Source organism: Emys orbicularis, chromosome 3 (assembly GCF_028017835.1).
Source record: "Emys orbicularis isolate rEmyOrb1 chromosome 3, rEmyOrb1.hap1, whole genome shotgun sequence".
NCBI lineage: Eukaryota > Metazoa > Chordata > Testudines > Emydidae > Emys > Emys orbicularis.
Window position 1 is genome coordinate 103,044,923 of NC_088685.1, and position 16,968 is coordinate 103,061,890.

Genomic DNA, 16,968 nt, shown 5'->3' on the forward strand with positions numbered 1-16,968 from the left:
ACCTGAGAGGTTGTGGTGATCTATCCTTGTATCTTTACTAACTCCATAGATTGTTTTTAATAGTTTGGCCCAGAAAACCTAGGTATTATCTTCAATAGAGCTAGTCAAACTATTAATTACAGGTAATGTTCATTATGAATTTAGCCCTTTTCACTGTCTGTGAATTATTTGCAAACTGAGCCTGATGAATCCACTTTATTTGTTTGTTATTTGTAAGCATTTGCCAAATAGTTTGGATGAATAGTTTTCAGCCTATGGGTTGTTTAATCTTACTGTTCTCTTTTTATGTAATGTGGTGGATCACTGAACCCCAAATTCTTTCTGATCTCTGATTGAGTGACAGAAACATTTTAAACAGAAGAATGAAGTTGGATTTCAGGAAACGGTCGCACAGCAAGAGACGTGACTGTTCAAAGGAGACAGGAAGGAGGGTCCAGTGGTTACGTCACTAGTCCAGGCCTTGGGAGAGCCGGCTTAATTCCCTGTTCTGCCAGGCTGCCTGTGTGACCTTGGACAAGGCACTTAGCCATTGTGTTCTTGCCTCAATTCCAAATCTGTAAAATGGGGCTATTAGCATTTCCTTACCTAACAGGAGTGTTGTGCCATTAAAAATTGTGAGGTGCTACTGTAATGGGGGCTATACAAGTACCTTAGAGAGATTGTCTGAACATTTGCATATGAGGAATATGACACCTTGAATCACAGAAACTGAACCTGGTGGAAAATGTCATCTAAAAATGTTTTGTGACCAGCTCTAATTTTCAATATTACAATTGCATGGGAAGTAATCTTATAATCACTCAGCATGATTTGTTGCAGAAACATGTGGCACGCATTCAAAATACATGAGAGCTGCTTACCCCACCAAAACCTTCCCAAACCACTACACTATTGTCACGGTGAGTGAGAATTTATTATTTTTATTCTTCATTATTTGTACAGTCTGCAAAATGTTAGGTGCTTATCCCAAAGAGCTAACAATCTCATTTTAGATGTGACACTACAGTGAAAGTAACAATAAGGGAGGGATAGGATAAGGAACCATGGAGGGGCATGGCAGAGAGCAGCAAAGGAGGAAAGGGCCATAGTTCATATGTTTACATAAATATGCTGCCTTCCTTAGCAGAGGTGTCTATGTCCAGCCCTGTGGACAGATTATTTATTCCTACTCTTTGTTAGAATAGATTGTATAGGGGTGCTGGTCTCAGTCACATATTAAAATTGTTTGTGCTGCTTATATGTAACCAGCTGGGATCTATCATACCTGTTTGCAGACACATCGGGCTTCATGTGTCATAGTAGTTTCACCAATTAAATGAAATTGGGATGAAAATATGGAAGTTGAACAGATTGTCAGATAAAAGGATGACATGTGGCCTAATAAGTCTTTTCTATCTCTAATTTCTATGTTCAGTTGTAATGGAACACAGTATATATATCATTTTACTCTAAGAATGAGAGAAATATTTCACCTTTCTTAATTTATTTTCATTCTTAGGGTTTGTATCCAGAATCTCATGGTATCATTGACAACAACATGTATGATGTAAACTTGAGCCAGAGTTTCTCACTTTCTGGGCAGGCAAAATTCGACCCTATCTGGTGGAAAGGACAGCCAGTATGTATCATTCTTTCTATGGTGCTTGTCATAGCCTCTAGATTAGCTCATGTCAAAGCATAAAATATGAAGTTGTGTGATATCAAGGTTCATCAATTTGTTCCATAGTCCATATCCTGCAGTGTATATTGCTGATTTTGTAATGGATAATTTGCCTTTGATACAGGAAGAAAAGCTGTTTAAACTTTTAACATCCAAATTATTTTCTGTATCTGAAAACTTGTGGTGATACTTCGTGTGCAAATTTAAAATATATTGGCCCATGTTCAGACCTGAAGTAAAATGCTGGCACCACTTAACTGAGTGAGAGTTTTACTAGATTTTGCACTTTGAACTTAGCTATGCAAACTGCAGCAGTAATCCCTTACATCAGGTCTGAAAGTCTAGTCTAAAAACAAAAATTTTGTTTAAAAACAAACAAACAAACAAACAAACAAACAAAACCAGTTTACGGTTATTAAGTGTCAACAGTCCTTACCTGTCACATCATTTACAAAGCAAGGGAGTGTGCAATTGAGGACATCATAGATCTCTCACTGCCCATGTTATAAACAAAGTATTTTATTAAGTATAAAATATTGCATATTTCATCACAAATTGATAACTTTAGCTCTGACCTAAAACTGATGATATTCTTTCACCCGTAATCTCAAAATATAAACACAGCACCAAACATTTTGAAAAAGAACTAAAAATTGCATGGGTTCAAATATATAATTTTTGTTGTTGTTTCATGAGGAATCCAATCAGCCTTGTAATGGGACTGTGGTTGCAACCCTAAATGTGGCAAGTTTATCCCCTCTGTGTAATAAAACAACATATACTTGCTGCTGAGGTCAGATTGGGCCCTAGCCCTTCACAACCAAAACCACAGGCCTTTATCACTGGAACAAAAGGAAGATCGTTGTTAGCTGTCAGGTATAGAAATACCCTGACATTCATGCTAAGCTGTGAACAGCCAATAGAGGGCAACATCCCATCTTCAATCCTGTAAGCAGGAGAAAAATATCAAATCACAAAACATTGCAATAGTTGGGTAACAATAGGGCAGGTGAAAGAAACAACTGAAAAATGTGAGCCTAGCAAAGGATCTCCACTTGCATTTTTCTGAATCTGTACTTTGGCTTGTCTCTACTGTCTTGTATCTGGTTATCCGGTAGTGTGAATGGCTTGAAATAAGATATTTGTGTCCTCTACCTAGATCTGGCTGACAGCAATGTATCAGAATTTGAAGACTGGCACCTTCTTTTGGCCTGGATCAGATGTACCTATTAATGGAACATACCCCAATTTGTACAGGTTGTACAACAAGTAAGTTTCAGAATAGTCAAAAGATTTATGACACAAGTCTTATAAGTTGGTCCAAAGCTGCAAGCTGGCAATAGTTTTTTTAATAAAGATGAAGTATTAGAGTTCTTACCAAAGTTCTGGGAAACAGACACCATATTAGTGTCAAATTATCCCACTTTTACCATGAAACTAACATTTATGGCTGAGATTTTCAAAACCACTTAAGGGACTTAGATACCCAGTTACCATGGATAATTGATGGGCATCTCTATCCCCTAGATGGCTTTGATAGTTTCAAACTATAGTAAAATGACAGTTTCCCACTAGAAAACAGTCCTGCAATTTTGATAAAAACAAAAAATATTCCAGGCAAATCTGCAAAATATATTGTAGTTTCTCTGATTTTTTTCACAATGAGAATCCTCACATAGTATCTTCATAACAAGCCAATGTTTTCCTAGTGTATTGTTTTATAGGAAATGTATATATTGTAGATAGGCCCGACTTGATGTGAGTAACTGAACATGGGGGAGGCCTCATTTCTCAGAAAATGGGATTAAGGAGGTAAATAGATTAGCAGGCTGAAAACAGAATGTTTGTGCTAACTAAGTAAATGGGAGACTAAGATAAAAGATGGAGTGTCTGAGCTAGCAAAGATAAGAGGTGCGACACTCAGGGAACCATTTAAGTCAGGAATGTAAAGATGAGGTAAAGAGTAGGTCGAGTACGGATAGTGCATGCACAGAGCATGCTGTACAAAGATTGGTTCCTGCAGAGTAACTAAGCCAATCCAAAAATGTGTGCTGCAATCTATAGTAAATGCAATGAAATGTGCCAATGTATATAAAAGGGCGAGGATTTCTGGGTGAATTTGGATCTGTGATATACCCTGATCCATCCCTTGCATTGCTATATGCAAAATAAAGATACCTGAGTGACGAACTCTGGAGTCAAACTGAGTTCTTGGGAAGCCACGTAGAAAGAGGTCTTGGAGTGGTATCATGACTTGAATGTCCAAGCTTGTTACACAGCATACTTACTGGACCACAGTGGTGGAAAAGGGAATTTATAATATTGGGGAAGAAAATTTGCAATTTAAAATGCTAGAAGGACCTGGACCTTGAGCACCATGTAATTTTAATAATTCAACTGTGCCAATTATGATTGCTATTCCTAGATGGACGTGGAAACCTAAAGAATCGGTATATGTCACCAGTATGGGTACAATAGAGAAAGGGACCTATAAACTGCATTATCCCAGTGCAAAGATGACAACACCAGAAGGACGTGAAATAAACAGTCTTCTGTAAACGAATCAAGCATAGATGATTTTGTGAGTGCTTGGCATGAATGAACCTGACCGCAAACGAGGGAGGTTGGGCCCGACTAGTCATTAAAGAGAGAGTGAAGGAGGTGGTATGGCGTGGGGACACAGTATGTACTATGGGATACCACAACTTTTCAGTGAGGACAATACAATGCCAGAGGAGCCTGGATGGATTTTGTCTGAACCTTACCTCTCTGACTCAGATTGGGACTCATGCCCTATGGCCAAGTGCAGATGAAGGAGAATGTGACAGAGGTTATGACAGACAACACTGAATGGGAGTCACTGGTGACCAATCTCTTTGTACCCATACCTCCCTTGTCCATTAATACCATGGATTTAGTACAAAGGAAAATTGAGCAATTGCCCAGCAACAGGAAATGGGGGACAATATTGTATAGGCAGTGAAGACAGCCTAGTGAGCTGTACCAGAGGAAGTGAGCTTGCAACCCTAGTTCATACCTTCAACCTAATATTAAGAGGGGTCCAAATGATTACAGCCACTGTGGTCTTAGGCATGTGTTGCTGGGTAAACTTGTAAAAGAGAGCACAGAAAGACAGGAAGATGATGCAAATAAAATGAATGCTAATATAAACAAGAAAAATAGAAGCAGTGGAGTGTAGACAGGCCTGGCCTGACATGAATAATTGAACATGGGGGAGGCCTCATTTCTTGGGAGACAGGATTCGGGAGGTAAATGGATCATTTGTGTTAAGATAAGAAAATGGGTCAGTTAGCTAAGAGACAGAATGTCTGAGCTAGCTAAGAGAAGAGAGGGAATGCCCAGGGAACCATTTACTAAGAACAAGATAAAAATGGACAAGATAAGTCAGGAATGTAAAGATGAGGTAAAGAGTAGGTCGAGCATGGACAGTGCATGAACAGAGCATGCTGTACAGTGATTGGTTCCTACAGAGAAACCGAACCAATCCGAAAATGTGTGATGTAATGTCTAGTAAATGCAATGAGATGTGTAAATGTATATAAAAGGGAGAGGGTTTCTGTGTAAATATGTATCTGTGATGTATCCTGCATCCATGCCCTGCATTTGAGTCTGATCAACTCAGCATATCATTGCTATATCCAAATAAAGATACCTGAGTGACAAAGGCTGAAGTCGAACTGAGCTCTTGGAAGCCAAGTAGAAAGAGGTCTCGAAGGGAATCCCAACATATATGGCTTCTAAAATTCATAGAAATTCTGCTCCCATCAAAGTCAATTGGAGTTCTGTCATTAACTTTAATGGGGTCAGGATTTCACTTAGTTTTTAAGGACAGAAGGAGCCATTAGGATCATCTAGTTTAATTTCCTGCATAATACCAGCCATAGAATCAGGGCTTCCCTAGGGGGATGCGGGGCCCAGAACAACCCCTCCCCTTCTGGCCCAGGCCCTGCCCCCACTCCACCCCTTCCCCCAAGCCCCCGCCCCACCTCTTCCCGCCACTGCTCTGCCTCCTCCCTGCCCCCATTCCACCCCTTCCCCCAAGCCCCCGCCCCGCCTCTTTCCAGCTTCTGCCCTCTCCCCCAAGCGATGGCGGGAGCCATCGGGGCGGGGCGGGCTGGGGCCAGGTTGCTTACTGCTGCTGGCACCAGGTCTCCTGTTAATTCCCCAGGCTGCCCTGGACCCCAGGTCCCAAAGCATGGGCCCCGGGGTGGTTGCCCTGGTCCATCGTATGGACGGGATGGCTCTGCATAGAATTTCACTCAGTAGTACAATAACTTGTGGTTGAACGACAGCATATCTTTTAGGCAGACATGAAGGGCCAGAGTCTCATTTACATTAAGGCTCCTTTATGCTGCCAGAGTGATAGAGAATATACTTCATCTCTTGATAAGATACTCCCATGATGAATTAACCTCACAGTTAAAATTTTGTTCCTTACAGCTGCCTTTAATATTAGTATCCTAAACTTTTCCTATTAATTTCTCAGTCATCTCCCAAACCTTTTATATGATTGCTGTAATCTCATTAGAATAACATGCTACAGGCTTATCTTTATAAATCTGTACAAAGAAGGATGACTTTGTGGTTAGGGAACAGGACTGGAAGTCAGGTGACCTGGTTACTATTCTCAGCTCTGCCACAGACTTTTATGTGTGATTTTGGGAAAGTTAATCTCTTTGTGTATCAGTTTCTTCATCTGCAAAATGGGGATAATAATACTAAACTACCTAACAAGGGTATTATGAGGATACTTAATGTTTGTAACGTATATCAAAGTCCTTGAATTGTATGTGCTATATAAAGGAAACAGTTCTTTTTACCTATTTATACATGTGTCTGTTTTAGAAACTTAGGCCTTGAACCTATAAACTCTTATGTACCTATTTAACTTTGTACATGTGCAAAGTTAAGCATGTTTTCAAGTGTTTGCAGGATCAGGACCTTACTAATTGTCATTAGAACTGTTATATTTCATTAAAATATTAGGGAAATTAAACAGTGTAAGTATCTCATTTATTCATTAACATTCAAAAACATATACCTATTATCTTTTTGACTCCAACTCTTAGGCTCTAATTGAATTACCAGGAAAGTTTGCATTTGTTAGAAAATGTATATTTTTGTATTGGGAAATGCTTGCTGACAATACCTAATTATTAATTATTATTTTATTTTATTTTATTTTAGATCAATTATATATCAACAGAGAATTTCAGAAATACTCACATGGCTTGATGGTTCCAAATCTGAGAGGTAAAGCTTGATAATATACAACTCAGTGTTAAAAAAAACATGCTAGAAGGATTTTCACTCGTATAGATTTCACATTATTTTCATATGCTTGTAAAACAAGCTCAGTTATTATTTCTTGAGATATAAAGGGCTGTTGTAATTATGGTTGTGTCTATTATCTTCCTGGATCAAGAGTCAGAGATGAAAGAGGTAAACCAAGTCCCTGACAGTATGAGTGTGGGGTGTACATATTTGAATGGGACTGTATAGGCTGGGGTTTGTTTTGTCTTTTGCTGGCTTACAATTTTTTTTTTCTTTGGTGTTACCTGGATGAATTCTGAGACATCCAGATAACACCTGGATGAGAGTGAGAGAAAGAAAGTCTGTTTAACAAAGCCTGTACTTTTGTGGATCTATGTGTATCAAAGAATTAAGAGTCTTCTCTGAGAAGAATAAATATTGTACATTATACACAGTAATGCAGACTACAGTTCAGTTATCTAAAAGTTATCTTACTGTGGTCTTGTGGGAATTTACTCTGTTCCTATGTGCTGTAGGTTGGCAAACAAGAATTAATGTTAATTCCTTGTAATGAGTGCCCTGCAATAGGTGTATGCCAAGAGCTTTTATACTTAAGAGGTTGTGAACCTAGACTCTAGGCCTGTGGTGTTCTGGGAAATGTAGGTTAGCCGTTGGATGGCCATTTTGTTCCTGTTCTGTTTGTGATTGGCTAAGTTAAATAATATTATTTTAAGAATTATTTTTGTGTAGTTAAATGGGGCAATGAATTACCAGGTGAATTTGTGTTACATGTGAATAAATTAAAAGAAAGCTTTTCATTCTTTTGTGTGAGGGATTATAGGTGAATACCTCATATAAATTGGGGGTTAGATGAAGTTCTCTGGAATCTCACCCAGTAAAGCAGGAAGAAGTATGGCAATAGGCTCAGATTTTTCAGACATGGCCAGCAGTGCAAGTAAAGTGTTCCAGTCTGGCCCAGCAAGATATTTATAGCTGGTACGGTGTACGGAAAAGACATAGGAGGAGCAGAACGTGGGGCCGCTGAGCCTTCCACGGAGCTGCGTCTCCTCCGGCTCCATCTGTACAGCAGCAGCCCCGCCAGAGGACAGGGCTGGGGGCGGTACAGCCGCCAGAGGAGCTGCCGGCCTTCTGCTCCTTTCCCCGCTGTGGTTTCTGGGAGAGCCCTGTGGTTCAGGGAACCGCCCCCCCCAGCCCTGTCCTCTGGCGGGGCTGCTGCTGTACAGACGGAGGAGCTGTGGCCGTGGGGCCACTCTGCGGCCCAACATTCTGCTCCTTTCCCCGCTGCAGTTCCGAAATCTCCAGCGCAGCAGGAGGAGGACAGAGCTCCCCCACAGGTAAGGGGGTGGATCATGGAGAGAGGACGGGGAGAGCAGGGGGGCCCCAGGCTAGGGGCGGGGAGGAGTTATGTGGAAGGTCACGTGCCCCCCATTAGCTGCTGCCCCCTCTACCCCCATACCGGTCAGAAATGGATTCTACTTGCACCACTGGCCATGGCCTCTAATTTTGGGTGCCTCAATTTCTGGATGCTCAACTAAAGACATTGAAGGCCACTTCTGGAAATGTAGGCCTAAGTTGCTCACAGAGCAATTGAGAGGAAAATGCTTAAACTGTGGTAAGTTTTTTTGTTTGCTTGGAATTTTATTCAGTGTTTCCTTTTTTTAAATAAAGTTTTTACAGAAACTTTCCCAAATTCTCACAGTGCTCTTTTCTTTGGTTTAACTCTAGGCCAGATTTCTATACTTTGTATATTGAAGAACCTGATAGTTCTGGACACTCATATGGACCAGTTAGTGGTGGAGTAAGTTGTATTTTTTTTAATCTTAAGCTAAATTGCTCCAGAAATAATGGTATACAGTAATTTATACAGTTCAGAAGGGATTGCAGAGTCCTGATTAGCATGACTTTGCTTTACGCTCTAGTTAATTACACAGAATAACTATTATTCAATACTGAAATTCAGCAAACAGTGGTAACCATCAACATCCCTATTTTCATTTTGTTTAGCCTCTTGGGAGTAGTCAGTCCCACCCTGCAATGGTTCCAGCACTGCTGCAAGTACAAAAGCAGAGCTGTAGTCTAACCAGAGCTGCAGAAAATTTGTTCAGACCTACACAGTTCTAGGAAGGATATTAAGATTCAAGCATGAACATATTTAGAACAAACTTTCATTTGGCTGATAGGTGATCCTTGAAGGCCACGTGACAAATTCTTAAAGCTGGCCAAATCCTTTTATGAGTGTGAAATACAATACAAACTCCAGTTAATATGTATTTTATTTAGTCCACATCATTCACCACATTTTCTGTTATTCCTAACTCAAAGCATATTTCACTTTCACTTACATGCACACAGAACACTTCTTCCTGGGAAACATAGACATTGTCATACCAGATCAGCCCAATAGTCTATCTAAGTTAGGCCTGGTCTACACTTGGAGGGGGAGGGGGAGGAATCGATCTAAGATATGCAACTTCAGCTACGTAAATAACGTAGCTGAAGTCGATGTACTTAGATCTACTCAACGCGGTGTCTTCACTGCAGTGAGTCGACAGAAGTCGACGGGAGAGCGCTCGGGGGTCGATTTATTGTGTCTAGACCACTGGATCGATCGCTGCCCACCGATCTGGCGGGTAGTATAGACATACCCTCAGTGTTCTGTCTCTGAAAGTGGCCTTCAGAGGATGGTATGGTCCCTCTAGTGGACAAGTATGGAACAACCAACCTACAGGGGAAATTTCTTCCTCACCCACATAATCCATGTTGATTAATGGTTGGTTTATGTCTGGAAGCAGGAGAGTTTACATTCCTTCTTCATATTTAAAAATTTTATTAAGATGATGTTTAAAAAAAAATAGTGAACAGAGTTTGAGCATAGAAGTTTCTGGTTATCAGGGAATAACATACAGATTATCGAGGGTGCAAAGTTTGGCTTAAGATCAGGTGGCATGAGGAATACATAATCTGCAATATCCCCGATTGGGGGTAAAAGGTTGATGAGTCAAAGTACAGACATTGAGATATGAGGGTATGAAGTTCATAGAGTGGTTGTGTTCGGGTGTGGAGTATAATGAGTGGATATGATGATGAGGATGGATTGACCCTCATTTGGTGAGATTTAATGTTTAGGGAGTTTATGGTTCCAGTAGGTTGCTCAACACTTCCCATTATAAGACCCTGTTTTCAATTGCTTATGATTTTGCCAAACTTTAACCATTTGGGCTGAAATTTTCCATGCCAGGGGTCTGTCATGGTCTAACTTCCAAAAAAAAAAAAAAAAATTCAGCCAAAATGTTTCAGATCTTTCTAAAAATGAGGCTAGGGAAAAACATGTTCTTTTGCAATGTTAAAAAAAATTCTGGCAAACTTTTCTTTGGAAAGCTCTAGTGCTCCCGTAGTTGGGGCAAGAACTTGACATTTGGCAGAGGAGTTGATCTTTGTGTTCACCCAAATTTGGACAAGTTATAAGCCCTTGAAAAAGCTGCTGTTTTCACATGCTCAGTAGAGATTTCTTAGAGTTTAAGCAGCTAAAATTTCCAAAGGTTCTGTCCTCACTGAGCATGCTCCAGCTCCTCATGGATCCTAATGTTGACCAGCCTAGTGATGACTAGCCACAGAGTGACTATACATACTCCATCCCCTGACAGCTTCTACATGTGACTGGACTGCTCATGCTTCCCCACAGAACCTCTGAGCCAGTATAGGGGGCAAATAAAGGCAGGGCATAAAGATGACTGAAGGCTAGGAGAAGGGGAAAGACATCAGATGAAGAGCCAGGAGGGGGAAAATGGGATGAGCAAGGAAAGGAGACTGGGATGGGGAGACTAGGACCAGCTGGACAAGGAGACTGGAACTTGGATGAGAAGCCTGAGGAATGGAGAAGGGGACTGGGTAGGCAAGGAGAATGGGACTGGGACAAGCATCCCAGTGTAGGGGAAGAGACAAGACTGGGACATGGACAGAATGTTGGAGGGGACAGGGCAGAAGGGGCCACATTTGGGAAAAGTAGATTATGCTCCTCTCCAGAACATGGAATGAAACCCAAGATTTCTGAGTCTCATCATTCCTCTGCTCTTAGCAAATATTTGTGAAACCCACCAACAAAGTATGTCTCATCCTCCTTTAGTATTGGTCTACGCAGGAAATGGCAACTTTCTACTGCTATCAGTTACTCCATTTGCGCAAGTGGCAAAGGTCTACATGGCGGACCAAATTGTTGCAACCCTGCTGATGACCTATTTGGATGTCAATCTGATGCCACATGATGGAATTTGGGGGGCGGGGATTTTTTGGTTTGCTTTTTTAAAAACAGAAAATATCACACACACAACTCTAAGTTAAAGGAACATTATTAAGGTTACAAAGTCAAGCACTCAAAAATAGGAAATAAATCATGCATAGTAAAGACTTGCACCTGCTTCTTCCACATCTCAGGTGAGTGCTCTATCCACTGGGCATGGGGCTATTCTAAGGTCTCTTTATCTCTCCCTGCCATCACCTCTAAATTCCATCCTGGATCTGAGAGGCCTTCCCAATGAAAATTTAGTCAAAGCCAGTACACTCCTGTAAAACATTTTGGTTTTGATGAATCAACATTTTCCAATGAAAAAAACATTTTGTTGAAAGATTCTTGACCAGTTCCATCTGTAAGACCCTTGCCTCATTTGTTGCAGAAGTTGGGAGGTGTGCAGTGAATGGGGCAGATTACAGGAAGAGAAAAGAGGGTCTCATGGTAAAGGCAGTTGAATGCTACCCTGTAGAATCTGATTCCATCCCTGCCTCTGCCATAGAGTTCCTGTGTGATGCTTGGCAAGTCATTAAACCAAACTTTTCACAAGAGGTCACTACTTGTGTATTATGGGTGCCCTACTTGAGACGCTGGGGTCTAATTTTCAGAAGTGCTGAAAACCGACAGCTGAAACTGAAGCGAATGGGAGCAGTGCTTTCAATGTATAAAGTGCTCTATGATGCTAAGTAGTCTGAAAAAAATCAAGTCCTAGGTGTCTCAAATTGGGCACTATCACAGGGTGGCACCCTGAAGTGTCCCCCCTCTGCTATCTCAGGATGGCCCTGCAAGCATCCTGCCACAGTTTATCCTCTTCAGTATTCCTTAAATAACTCAGCACAGCCAAACGGTGTGAGACACAAGTTCCCTCCTTGGGTCTACTTTATTTGAGTCCAAATAAACTCAGAAATAAAGTTTCTTCTTTCTCTTGGCTCTAGCTTCTGGCTATCACTCAAGCACCTCACTCTCCTCAAGTCTGGAGTCCTCAGCCTTCCTTCTCGGGGCTGGGTTCAGTTGAGTCTCCACCATTATTCCTTGCAGCACTTACCCATATCCACTTTCTCCAGGCAGCTGCAGCTCCCCAGGCTTCTGTACTGCTGCTGCCCGGAGCTCTGGGAGCTCCTCTGTGTTAGGGGAGCTCCTTTTTCTAGAAGCACACCTTCCAGGCTCCTTGCTCTGGTGAGCTCTCCTGGGAGCCACTTTCCTCAGGAGCTTCCTATCTCTAGGATCCTCCCACCCCAACTGAGCCCTGAAAAACATTTATCTGGCTCATTAGCTTATTAGCTGCCAACCAACCACCTAGGGATTTAATTACTTTCAAATGGGTCTGGCTCATTCTCCCTTACAGGAGCCTGTCAAAGCTAGGCTGGTCCCTGACTTCCCATTTAAGGACCAGCCCCCTTGACAGGCTCCCAAATTAGTGGATACTTTTGTCCTTCCTCTCTTTGTGCCTCAGTTCTTGACCTATAAAATGTGGATAATAGTGGTCCCTCATCTCACAGTGGTGGTCTAAAGATAAGTTAATGTTTGTGGAGCACTCATATGCTACCATAGTGATGAGTGTCAAAGAAGTCCATGTGGAAATTAATAATTCTGTCTTCAGAGCAGGGTTTGAATAGTGTGTTGTAAATAAGGCCTAGTGTCACACATTAAACAATGAGGATAAACCAGATATTAACCTGCAACTTATTAATTGAGAACCATCCATCATGCACACTGAGTTCTTTGAAAAAAACACAGGAGGTCTTTGGAAAAGAATAGCATGTGATTATGTAAATAAAGACTGTATCAAAATGCATACACACTTGTAAAACAAATTAAGATTGCACAGGCAACCTTAATTCTGGCCTTTCCTAACCTTTGAGTGCTTGATTTTGCAAACGTAATCATATTTTAATATAAATTGTTGTGTATAACGTATATATATCATGCATACAGTCATTTTCAGATTCCTATGGTTTTATGTATAAATTCAATCTAACGTAACTGTCAGTATTCTTTTCTTATTATCCATATAAACTTTTAATTCTCTTTTGAATTCTGATAAACTCTTGCCCTTACTGACTTTGTACTGGAAATGAGTTCTACAGGTTAATCATATTTAATTTTCATTTCGTTTCACTTTCAGTTTCATTCAATGTTCCTTGGTCCTGAATCATAAGAAAAGCAAAATAGAATAACTTTCTCTATAAGGTTTAAAAATCTCACTTAGGTTTAAAATGTTTGATAGTTGAGACTAGACAAATCATTCTGGCTTAAATTTAAAGCAATATGAGCATTGTAAATTATAATAGTTTGAATGTAATCCAACCATTAACAGATTGGGTTTGCTACTGCCTAAAGTTCCAGTTGCAGGAAAAGTTCTATATGGAGGGCTAAGGAGGGATCTGGAATATTTTAGAGATACCATGTAATTCAAACTTGATCTTCACTAGGATTACCCACCTATTTGACATGCAGCATTATTGTTATAATTATTCATATTGCTATAGCATCAGGACTAGGGCCCCATTGTACTAATGCAAACACATAAAAAACATAGGCCTTGTCTACACTACTGCTTAAGTCGATGTAACTTATGTTACCCAGGGGTGTGAAAAAACCCCACCCCTTTGCGCGATGTAAGTTATATGGACTTAAAGTGGTGTCTACACCATGCTATGTCGCGTCTGCTTCTTGTTGAGGTGGAGTTATTACATTGATGGAAGAGTCTCCTGTAGACATAATGCGTCTTCACCAGACATGCTAAATCAGTGCCACTGCATCAATGGCAGCGGTGCTGATTTAGCGCAGTAGTGAAGACAAGCCAATAGTCTCTTCCCCGAAGAGCATACAATCTAAGGGTATGTCAGCGGGAGGGATTCTTCTGTCAGTTAAATCAATCCACCTCCCGGAGAGGTGGTAGCTAGGTAGACGGAAGAATGCTTCCGTTGATCTAGCACTGTCTATGCTGGAGGTTAGGTTGGTATCGGTACATCTCTCAGGGGTATGGATTTTTCTCACTCCCGAGAAACGTAGCTATGCTGATGTAAGTTCCTAGTGTAGACCAGGCCTAAGTAGTACATAAAGCTACAATGTAATATAAGATTTCTGGTGGTATCATATCAGAAATCTTAAGTAATCTGAAAGTTACTGTATGTTTCTTCATAACTAGAGCTGAGTGAATAATTGATTTTTTTGTGGCTGAACCAAAAAAAAATTTTTTTTAAATGTCGTTTTGGGTAAACTTGAAACAAAGATATTTTATTTTTTTCTCAAATGAAAAGTTTTAGTTTGATCCAAAACAAATTTTCCTGGTTCATTTCCTTTTTCACTGTTTTTTGTTTTTTAAATAAATCTAGTGAAATTTCAAAATGAAACATAGTTTGGAAATGAAAAGACAATTTGTTTAATTTAGAACATATCAAAATGAAACAGTCTGACTTTTTCAAAAATTATTTTTCATTTTTTTGGGGCCAAAACTGGTCAGCTGAATTCGACCCAAATTTGCAAATAGTTGTGGTTAACCTGAAACTGCATTTTTCAGTGAATAAGCTATTTGTCAAAAAAAAAATGTGCCTAGGTCTAGTCATAACTGCCTGTGTGAACAGAATCAAAGCTATTGTTATTCTCTCAGTCTATGCTGTGATGAATACTCCATTCTGTCTTGGTGTTCTTCCAACTATTCAAGAAAAGTAGTCATTTTTTTTTTAAAAGAGAGAGAGAGAAATAAAGCCTGTGATTTAACTTATTTATCCCCTCTTAATTACACGTGCAATGCTATAAACAGGAAGCAGAATCAGACCAAACAGGGCTTTGGAGCTGTGCTCCAGCTCTGTTCCAGCTCCAGGCAAAAACCTGCAGCTCCACTGCTCCGGAGCTGCTCCGCACTCCAGCTCCGGGCTCCGCTCCAAAGCCCTGAGACAAAATACATATACTTATGTCTTTTAAATGATTTAAGTGTATGTCTTCTTTCTGTTAGGAGGGTGGAAGAGGTATGCCTTGCGGCAGAAAAAATCAAGGCGATCTCTTCTTCTGTACCACATGAGCTGGCAAGCATGAGAAGGGCGGTGGGATGCCAAATGGGAACTGCTCTTTGTTGTGGGTATTCTTGCCATCTGAATTTTAGAAGGAGGGCTTTAGTTTCCCAAATTGGAAAGGGAATTTCCCTTTGTAGGGGTAAGAGCTCAATGGAATTACAACTTTATTACTGTACGAACAGTTGGCACAGTATATACATGCATTCTTGTAACGGTGCTTATTGATAATAAAGGGATGCTCTCATATTTAAAATAATACATGCAAGAAAAATAATTTCCTTATTGCTGTTTCTAGGTTGCCGATTTCGTAAAAGAATATTTTTTTAAAAAATCCTACATTTGGGGCCACATTTGACCGACTCTGGCACTTTGATAAATACAAGATTTAGCATCTATTATACAAAAGCTATTTCGAATGTAGCATAGCAAAACTTAGTATGGTGGTTTGGGGTTTTCTTTTATACGGAGAAAGCAGTACAAACCATACTTTGCTTTGTGGAATCGGTGGACGTTTGCACTAATAAAATGCAATGATGTTGACAGAATTGTTTTTTAGCTCAAAAACAAAGAAAAAATTAAGTGTAGAAAGATGATAGAGAAACTTGCTTATTTTCCCCTACTCTGATTATACAGTCTGATAGATTGACTAGGGGTATTGAAATCAATAGCAAGGAGAAATTCTAATGAAACTCTATTTATTCTTTAGGTCATTAAAGCCTTGCAGTTAGCAGACGAGGCATTGGGAATGTTAATGGAGGGGCTAAAACAGAGGAACCTGCACAACTGTGTAAATCTCATTGTTTTGGCTGATCATGGTACTGTATCTAGTTTTGTACTTAACTTTTCAGTATCTGTTCTACTATATATCCTTGTTTATTCTCTTCCTTGTTTCTGGTGTTCATGATCACTATTTTAATAAACTATTATAAATAGTCTTGTCAATATTGCAATTTCTAATATAACAAAATAAATATTTATGTATTCTCATTTTAGGAATGGATAAGACCTACTGCAACCAGTTAGAATACATGACGGATTATTTTAATCAAATTAATTTCTACATGTATGATGGGCCTGCAGCTCGCATTCGGGCGTACAATGTTCCAGAAGACTACTTTACTTGTAAGTGTGAACCCATGCTGTTAGTGCACAACCAGCACAGCAGAAAGGAAAGAAATAAGGAAAATGGATAGCCAATAGTTTTGAACCTTGGGGATGTCTATAATGAAGCCCTGAGGAGGGAATGAATAAGATTTAGCGTTTTTAAAATTATTAATGTAATTATTCTCTCATTTCTTGTGGGCATCTTACTATCCCTAAAAAAACATTAGCCTTCTCTAAAGCAGCGGGGTTCAGTAAAAATAAAAACAAACTCAAAACTAAATGTTAACAACAAAAGATTAAATCTCTCTCTCTCTCAAAGTGTGGATGATGAATTATGGCAGCAGATTTGCCTTTCTCTGAAGCATTAGGTATGGCCACTGCCAAAGCCAGGAAACAAGACTTAAAGGACCAGTGATCCAGATCTTGTCCAGTACTGCAAATCTGATATTCCAATGTGGGGGTGGGGTAGAGGTGGAGAGTCTGTCTCCAGTGATTTGTCAGCTTTGTCTTTGGTTAGATACTGCCATGGCAGCTTTCTGCAGTCCACCTTTTTGGGTTCCTAGCTAGTGATTCTGGCAGCTAATAAATACATGGCTGGGTAATCTGCA

The 16,968-nt window shown here is 40.1% G+C and overlaps 1 protein-coding gene across 1 annotated transcript in view; it reads left to right on the forward strand.

Moving 5' to 3' along the window:
* The window catches only part of ENPP3 (ectonucleotide pyrophosphatase/phosphodiesterase 3), an 84,197-nt gene that overhangs the window by 26,674 nt on the left and 40,555 nt on the right, over nucleotides 1-16,968 (forward strand). The window contains exons 7-13 of the mRNA XM_065402090.1: nucleotides 820-899; nucleotides 1,499-1,618; nucleotides 2,820-2,929; nucleotides 6,869-6,934; nucleotides 8,681-8,753; nucleotides 15,963-16,071; nucleotides 16,250-16,378. Of these exons, the coding sequence (XP_065258162.1) occupies nucleotides 820-899; nucleotides 1,499-1,618; nucleotides 2,820-2,929; nucleotides 6,869-6,934; nucleotides 8,681-8,753; nucleotides 15,963-16,071; nucleotides 16,250-16,378 (687 nt within the window). The remainder of the gene's footprint in view (nucleotides 1-819; nucleotides 900-1,498; nucleotides 1,619-2,819; nucleotides 2,930-6,868; nucleotides 6,935-8,680; nucleotides 8,754-15,962; nucleotides 16,072-16,249; nucleotides 16,379-16,968) is intronic.